Source organism: Phalaenopsis equestris, unplaced genomic scaffold, assembly GCF_001263595.1.
Source record: "Phalaenopsis equestris unplaced genomic scaffold, ASM126359v1 Scaffold000457, whole genome shotgun sequence".
Taxonomy (NCBI): Eukaryota; Viridiplantae; Streptophyta; class Magnoliopsida; order Asparagales; family Orchidaceae; genus Phalaenopsis; species Phalaenopsis equestris.
The window spans coordinates 220,699-230,111 of record NW_018164898.1 but is presented as its reverse complement, the minus strand read 5'-3'; the positions used below and the strand labels follow the sequence as shown (position 1 = coordinate 230,111).

Sequence of the window (9,413 nt, the reverse complement as noted above, 5' to 3'; positions counted from 1 at the left end):
CCAAGCTCCTTGTCGTGACGAGTTTGAGTTTTCTAGGGTGTCAGTTTATAATGTCAAATCCAACGGCTATATGATTATAGTTCTTCAGATATTTTTATAGATAACATGTTGAAGTTGTATAGTGTATAGCATAACAGTAGAATATGTAGCACAGGACAAGCAGTAGGGTATGCAGTAAAGAAAGCAGTACATGCACTGTAAAGAAAAATAAAGGTACAACAAAGAAGTGATTATAAGAGAATAATATGCTGTAAACATAAAACAAACATGTATACCTGGAATATCCGTTGTTTCTTAGGTGAAATTGATGTGATAGGTACAATAAACAAAACTCGAGGAAGCAAGCTGAAATGCTTTATATAAACGAAAACAAAAAACATCGTCATAAATCTCGAGAAAGATCGTCAAAAGACTCACGACAAGAGAAATGCGAGGAAATCGACGAATCAACAAATCAATTAAAATCGTAGAAAACACGGGAAAATCCCGAAATGAGACAATGAGTGCTTTGTCCAAAAATTCCAAGAAAAACATATGGAAAAGTTCGAAAAGAGGGGGACCACAAGCACTCGGATTGGGGCTTGGCTCAGCTATATATTAGTTCAAAAACCTACACATGTCTAATACACTTTAGACTAATCCACTGATCGGATGAGTCAGTCTTCGGATGAGAAATGACAGGTTTATTCTAGGAGGAAGAAGAAGAATGGAGGTCAACTCGAGCTCAGAAACTTATTGAACGATACATTGGTTACTATTGGCAATGACACTCATCTCACAAATTTGTTAGTTGGCGCTCCTTTCCTAGAACTAGAGACAGAGGCAAGACAAAATTGGGGCGCTCTCTAGCTACCTGATACTACGTGTTTTGACACTTGGTTTTTGGGCTCCAATGTATTTTTCTGTGTTTTTTTTTTCTAGAACCATTTGCATGTGGTGTTTACCGTGTTGGTAGGGTGTCATGTTTCGGCCCTCTCATATAATCTATCTGTATCTTTCTTTCTTTTTAATATATTAGTCCTTGGGCTTTCTCAAAAAATATATATATAATTATTTCGAACCTAAACGAGCCGAGCAAGAACGAATAAATCATTGTTCGTGTTCGGCTCGTTTATATATCGAGCGCAAAATAATTATTTGTGTTCAACTCATTTACTTAATGAACGAATTGAACACGAGCTTCTTAATGAACCGAACAGAAACTGTTCACGCACAACGAGCCGTTTTGATAGACCTAAATCTAATTTAAAGCCTAAATAGCAAAAACAAAACATTTAATATATGCACCATCCACGATGATTATTAAATCAATGATAATGCTAGCAGTAAAAATATTGAAGTGAAATAAATGATGGAAAGCGGTACCTTCAATGGACTAATTGCTGCATATTCCGTGCAATGTTTCAACTGTCTGTTCTTTAATCTTGCTGCAAGAAGCATGCACTGAAATCGGTGCATGACTGAAGGAATAAAGGCAAACGTCTTTAGAGTATTTATAGAGATAGGTGACATCAAAACTACACAGATTTCTGCTGGCAATTCAACAAATCTGTGGCCCGATGCTGAACATTGAAAGAAAGATTGGTTCAGAAAGAAGTTCCAGGTTAGAATGAAGCCGGTAAAAACTAAGAGGCATGGCGCAATCACGCATATAAAGCAAAAATAAAACTAAAAAATTAAAAACACAAAATATACAGATTAATTCTTTATCAGAAAACCAAGCATGTTAAAAATAGAAAAAATATAAAACAAAAATGAGTTATCATAAAAAATAAAAAGAAATGGGTATACAACTTTAATAATGTAGGATGTTTGTCATGAGGGTTCAAAATTGTTCTTCACATTTAGAGAAATTGAATTTGTAGTTCAACTTAATTGTAAGACCAAAATTAACTAAATATAGTAAAATTTCTACAACAAAAATTACCAAAAGCGAATGCTTTGTCCAACAAGACCAGCTTAAAATGCATCAATACAATGAAAATCACTTTGACACGGCATCAGTTCAGAGAAAATAATGCAGAAATGCATTTAAAGTGTTGAAATAATCAAAAAAGGACATGACGCGCCCGTTTCCATGGTATTGCGGAACCACATCGTGGTCACCCCGAGAATCCTTCTTTTATTTATTTTCTATTTTTACAACAAGTTTGCCTCTAACTTTCTTTCCTTTATGGACCTTCCCGATTTCTTTAGTTTTTCATTAGGTTAACTTCTCAAGGAACATTTATATAAGTTGTATTTTGCCTTTTGAATTTTTCAACTACGCTGATTTTATGAATTGATAGACGTTTCTCTGAATTCTACTCTCCGGAGTTTTGTCTCGTCTTCCTTATTTGAGTAGTGTATATGTATCTCGCTTAGGAATGAGTAGTAGAACCTCATTGCTGCTTGAATCTCGCCATTTCTCCGTCAAACTTTCTAATTTCAGCCAACATAGCAATTTGTCACGGACAAATAGTCCCACATCGGCTAGGTGTAGGGCCGCAAAATAGTATTTAGATACTTAGATCCTGGGCTGCCCACCTCTCTTAAGAGCTCTTTTGGGAAGTGACAAGTGGTATCAACGCAGATTACTGTCTGTCAGGTGTGTGGACTCTCCATGGTCAAGTTGGTTGGGCCCTCGGTGGAGTCGATCCGTGACGAGAGCGTCACGTGATTGGGTGGAGGAAAATATCACGGACAAATAGTCCGACATCGGCAAGGTGTAGGGCCGAAAAACAGTATTTAGGTCCTAAGCTGCCCACCTCTCTTAAGGGTTTTTTTGGGAAATGACAAGTTGGTGGCATCAAGCATTCTGTCCCACGGCAGATTTATCCCAACAGTCCCTTTAAAACAACATCGACACACATATTAGCATCCACGAATTATTCCACAACTACCTTCCCTCTAAATCCACTCCCATAATACCTTCTAGGAGCCCAAAAATAACATCATAGAGTATCAATGAAATAACCGAAAAATAAATTAAAATAAATAATTTAGGAAGTGAGTGTCGATTCGAAGCGTAGACATCTTTGTCTTAAAGAGACGAGTGTCCCTGTCGAAGCAAAACCAAAGAAGCGAACCATACTAAGAGAACTAGAGTGGGAGTCGGAGAAGGAAGAGGAAGAGGAAGAAGAAGAAGAAGGTGAGAACGAGTGGAGGTATCTCGTGTACGGGTAGCAGTGGAACGTCTTTACAACGGTGAAAGACTTTGATTTCCGAACTGAGAAGCGAGCGCGATCAAACAAATGAAGAACTTAATCGAGTAGCTCCAACATGAAATAGGAAGAGGAGGATGTTGCGTGTTGCCTTTGTGCGAGAGATGACATCGAAAGTGCAAGGGAGATGAAGCCTTTTAGGAAACGAAAAATTCTTAGAAAATCTAATAGGAGAATTCTTTTAAAAGATATAAATGTCAAAAAACCAAATAACAAAAAATGTCATTGTTATATATGTGGGTCTCCAGATCATTTAGCAAATACATGTAACAAAAGAAATTATAATTGGACAAGAAGTTTATTAACTCAAGGAATATAAGATGATGTAGTCAGTATTTCATCAAATGAATCGAATGATACAATTTATAACATAATGAAATTGATTCTCAAGTATCAAAAAAAGCAATAGAATGATTAATTAGAGCAGTTGATAGGTGAAAATTAGAAAGATAATGGAACATTGTGAACATCCTTTTGAATTATGAAAAGGAAATATGACTAAATAATGTATTTATTGTAATTATTACCGAGGTAAAAATCATAGATATCGTTGTAAATTATCTTTTATGGACATATGTCATTTATGCTTAAAGAAAAACCATAACTTTGATCAAAGAGATTTTGTGAAACAAAAAGAAGGAATAGATATTTCCACAACATTACAAAAAATAAATTTTGAATTATAAAAAATACAATTAAGTATCAAAAAATATTATTTAGAATAGAAAAATTAGAAGAACAATATAAAAATCAAGAAAAAATTCAACAAAAAAAGGTTCAAACATATAAAAAAGATAAACAAAAAATTATATTTAAAATTAAAAAAATAAAAAATGGCTATAAAAAAAAATGATAACCACATCATCAGAAAGTGAAAAATCTTCTAAGAAAAACATTAATTCTTATCTAGAAGATATAGAAGAAATAAATAAAATAGATTTAAATAAAATAGAAACAATGTTATCAAATACTTACCAAAATTATTCAACTTCCCTAATAATGGCAAAAACAAATATAAATTTACAAGATAAAAATTAAATAATGGTACCTGCATTAATAGATAGTGGATGTACAATGTCAATAATAACAAAAAATTTATTACCAAGAAAATTTACCAAATATCATTTAACAAATAAAACTACATATTTAGTAGGAAATCACGCTTTAAATTTCAGTCAATGCTTAAAAAATAGTTATATTCAATTCTTTATTAATCATGAAACTTTTGAATTAACTGATAAGTATAGTTTATCATAAATTTTAGTTCATGAAGCAAAAAAATAAAGAATTTATATTAGAACTTAACTTTATTTTAAGCATGGATAGACAGATAAATAAAAATAAAAATTTTTTAACTATAAGTAAAAATATTTCAATTATTTACACTAATAAACATCAGAGTTACACTGAGAAGCGTGGTGGATTACCAAAACGGAAGTAAAAAAATGTTAGAAACAAAAAATTTAGACATAGAATTCTCAGATTATTTAAACTAATGTTACAAACAAGAAACTATTTCCACATACCAAATTCCAAAGCCATTAGAAAAAATTTCAATTACCATAAGAAATTCAAATAATAGGAGAAAATCCTTTAAAACATTGGGAGAAAAATAAAGAAATAGAAATATCCCAATTATAAATAAAAACTTAGTTATAAGAACGAAAGAATTAGAATATAGTCCTCTAGATAAAGAAGAATTTAAAATTCAAATAAAAGAATTAAAAGATTTAGGACTAATTAAACCATCAAATTTAGAACATAGATCAACTGCATTTATGGCAAGAAACCATGCAGAAATTCTAAGAGGAAAAGTTAGAATGGTTATTAATTATAAACGATTGAATGATAATACGGAAGATGATGGATGTAAAATACCTGATAAAGAAATGTTAATAAACTCAATACAAAATAAAAAATATTTTAATAAATTTGATTGTAAATTAGGATTTTGGCAAATAAAGTTAGATGAAGAATCTATTAAATACACAGCATTCACAACACCATTATGACATTACAAATGATTAATAAAGTCATTTGGATTAAAAAATTAACCTAGTAAATTTCAAAGGAGAATAGATAATAACTTTAAAAATCTAGATTATGTACTAGTATATATTAATGACATATTAATAACATCACATAATTTAAAAGAACATTACAAACATGTAGAAGAAGCACTTAAACTTTGTATACAACATGAAATTATTTTATTCAAAAAGAAAATCTAAATAGCCAAAAACTATATAAATTTTTTAAGACATAAAATTGGTAAAGGTGTAATAGAATTGCAAGATTATTTTTCCTGATAAAATTCAAAATACAAAAAAATTCCAAAAATTTTTAGAACTTTTAAATTATGCTAGGTCATATATAGAAGATTTAGGAAAAATAATTAAATCCCTATATAAAAAGACTTCTACAACAGGACAAATGTATTTTAATATAAAAGTAATTAAAGAACAAGTCAAAAATTTACCAAAATTAACTTTACCATTAGAATCAGACTATAAAATAGTGATTGTAGATGCATCCCAAGATGGTCGGGGAGCAGAATTGAGAGTAAAACCTTTTGAAGAAGCTTATCAAAATACTGAAAAATTATGTAGATACGTCTCGGGAAATTTTAAACAGTTACCTCAAAATATGACATCATTAGATTATGAAATATTATGAGTAATTAATGCGTTACATGCATTTTATTTATCTTTACAAAAAAAAAGTACTATTAGGACAGATTGTGAAGCTATTGTACATTTTTATAAAAATAAAATGAGAAGAAAATATATAGTAAAAGATGGATAAATTTTATAACTACTATTGAAGGTAATGGATATAATATTATTTTTGTACATATAAAAGAAAAAAAAATAATTTTCTTATAGATTTTCTTTCAAGAGCAGTTAAAAATCCAAATTTAGATATAAAATCTACGGATTTTACACCATCATAATTTGATGTTTTCCAAAGAAACATCACTTAGGAAAAAAATAGGAATTTATTTTCAATAAATTCAATAGAAATATTTTAAAATAATATATATTTCATTTTGCACTTATGTCATCCCAAAAATCTTCATCCTCTCAAATATTATAACCAAATAATCTAGTCCATTACGGCCCTTTAACATTACCAAGCCGTGTTGGAACAAATTTACAATTTAGACCAATGTCATTATATCAAAACCTTTAAATCATTTTCAAGTCACTTTATTAGATAATCTTTGGTGCAATCGTTCAGACATAGGAGCTATGATCAATAATCTTAATTGTTTAACTCTGTGTTATGCAGGAATTAATAATCAAATACAATTCTTGCAAAATCAAATTAATAATAGAGAACTGGATGTCAATTTGGGACAAATTTCTTCGCATCCCAAAACACTAGTAGACTTACAGAAATTAGTAATTACAAATCAGGAACTGAAGATTAAAACCCTTGAGCTCAAACTTGAAGAAAAAGAAAAGTATGTTATTCTCCAAGAAAATTATAACAGTCTTATGGAAGATAATACGTACTTTAAAGATGTTATTATAAATATTTCTAAAAACAATATGTTAAAAAATTTACAGTATATCTATCTCCCAGAGATGGATAATAATATCATACATTATTAAGATTGTTATAATTTTAATAATGTATATACTATTATCCATCTCTGAGAGATAGATATATTGTAAACATTTTTTAATTATACATCTCTGGGAGACAGATATATATAAAGTATAATTTTAATTAAAGATGTATATACTATTATCCATCTCTGGGAGATGGATATATTATAATAATGTATAATTTTAATTATAATTTTAACACATATATGTTCTGAGATGATACAGGGTTGCCCTAAAACGCACCTGTCGTATCTCGCACTCCCCATTTGTATCACCCGTTTCGTCGACTCTCGCCGGTTAGTCCCGACGTTACGTCTCTTCGAGGCCGACGTCTCGTCTGCGTCTGCATCCAACTCGTCTGTGTCGCTTTCCTTCGCTCGCAGAGTTTCAGCGTCTGCGTGTTTCGACGTTGCACCTCTCCCTACTCGACAACAAGACTGACAGATCCGCTGCTCTGATGGCGCTACCTTCTTCTTTGGTTGAATCTGACAAGCTATAAGGATTTGAATCTCCTTTGCCCACGTGGTAGGTAACCCTCAGGTGGAGTCTGCGGTTGTCTTCCCCTCAAGATATAAGGATTGTCGTGATGTTACATGTCATTGCCCTTTTGTTAAGAATGAGAGCAAAAAAAATGGGAAAACAACAATCTTTTTCTCTAACTTATAAATTTCAACCATGACGGAGAAATTCAAGTTTGCTCCTATTGGGAAATTTCAGTGAGGGCACCCACCAATGAAAGTTATCAAAAAAGAGCGTTGATAATCTTAAACCAGTAAGTATGTGGAAAGTGAGATTCATGAATGGGAGACATTTGTTGATTCAATTAATCGTGACAGCTGAAAACTGCACCCGGATTTTCTCCAAGAAATACCTTAATATTGCAAACAAGTTAATGAAGTTACTCAAGTGGAATTCTGATTTCGACCCAAATCATGAAACTCTCACTGTATCGGTATGGTTTAGTCTGTCTGGTCTCAAACTACCATTTTTTCATCATAAGGTTCTCTACTCTATTGGGGTCATTCTTGGAGACTAATTGAAGCTAGATCTACCCACTTTCAATTTAATCAAACCTTTTCTGGCGAGAATACTTGTGGAAAGAGATATTACTTTACCTGATGTTACTGAAGTCTGGTTGGGCACAACTCATAATGGATATTGGCAACAAATCGTCATGGAACACAAACCTCCTCATTGTACTCACTGTAAGATGTTTGGGCATACCCTTGATAAATGTCACAAGCTCCATCCTAATTTGAAATCTAAGGTCAAAGTGAATAAGGATGGGTCCAACCCCACAGCTCTAGACATATTAGTACTACTTGTGCAAGACACTACCACAAGACAGGAGGTGTCTGTTGCCCCTATGGACCCCCCTCACTGACATTGTTATTACTGCGATTGATGTGATGCTGAATGGCTCTGCTAGGCAACCTACACCTTCAAACCCTATTGAAAACAATACTGAAAAACTGTTACCTACAAAAGATAGTGTTCAGACTAATACTCAGGAGAACCTTGCAGCTCCTCATCTTTAAGAAGTATCCGGTGTAGAGGCAACTCATACTTCACATATACTAGAACCTATTGTGGATACAACGGTTGGTAATCATTCTGCTACAGCTCTACCATCTCATCAGACTGATTCTTAAGATGAGGAATGACATGTTTACACTTCCAGGAAGAAGAAGAAGAAGAATGAATTTGAAAAGTGAATAAGGATGGGTCCAACCCCACAGCTCTAGACATATTAGTACTACTTGTGCAAGACACTACCACAAGACAGGAGGTGTCTGTTGCCCCTATGGACCCCCCTCACTGACATTGTTATTACTGCGATTGATGTGATGTTGAATGGCTCTGCTAGGCAACCTACACCTTCAAACCCTATCGAAAACAACACTGAAGTACTATTATCTACAAAAGATAGTGTTCAGACTGATAAGCAGGAGAACCTCGCAGCTCCTCATCTTTGGAAAGTATCTGATGTAGAGACAACTCATACTTCACAATTACTAGAACATATTGTGGGTACAACGACTGGTAATTCTTCTGCTATAGCTCTACCAACTCATAAAACTGACTCTTTAGATGAGGAATCACAAGTTTACACTTCAAGGAGGTGGAAGAAGAGTGGAGATCTACTATACAACGGTTTGTAATCATTCTGCTACAGTTCTACCACCTCATCAAACTGATTCTTAGGATGAGGAATGACATGTTTACACTTCCAGGAAGAAGAAGAAGAAGAATTAAGATCTACTTGAGCTTAGGATTTTCATGGATGATACTTTGATTACTTCGGGTAATGGTACGCACCTTACCAATTTGCTAGTTGGATCCCTTCCGAGAACTAGAGGAAGAGGCTGGACTTATTGGGATGACCCTCATTTTTTCTGCGCTCTAATGGTTTTGGGTTTTTTGTTTTTTATATGTACCCTTTTTGACTATTTTTGTGTTATACCGTGAGGATTGAGTGTCTATTTGAGCCCATTCACACAACCTATCTATATCTTTTCTCTTTAATATAATGCCCTTAAGCTTATATATATATATATATATATATATATATATATATATAGAAAGCCCAGCGAGA

At 32.7% G+C, this 9,413-nt stretch overlaps 1 protein-coding gene across 1 annotated transcript in view; it reads right to left on the bottom strand.

The window, feature by feature from the left end:
* Positions 1-1,365: 1,365 nt before the first annotated feature.
* LOC110027869 (endoribonuclease Dicer homolog 2a-like) overlaps positions 1,366-9,413 on the bottom strand; it is a gene marked incomplete at its 3' end in the record, with an annotated part of 67,507 nt that continues 59,459 nt past the window's right edge. The window contains 1 exon segment of the mRNA XM_020729483.1: positions 1,366-1,562. Coding sequence (XP_020585142.1) covers positions 1,366-1,562 — 197 coding nt within the window.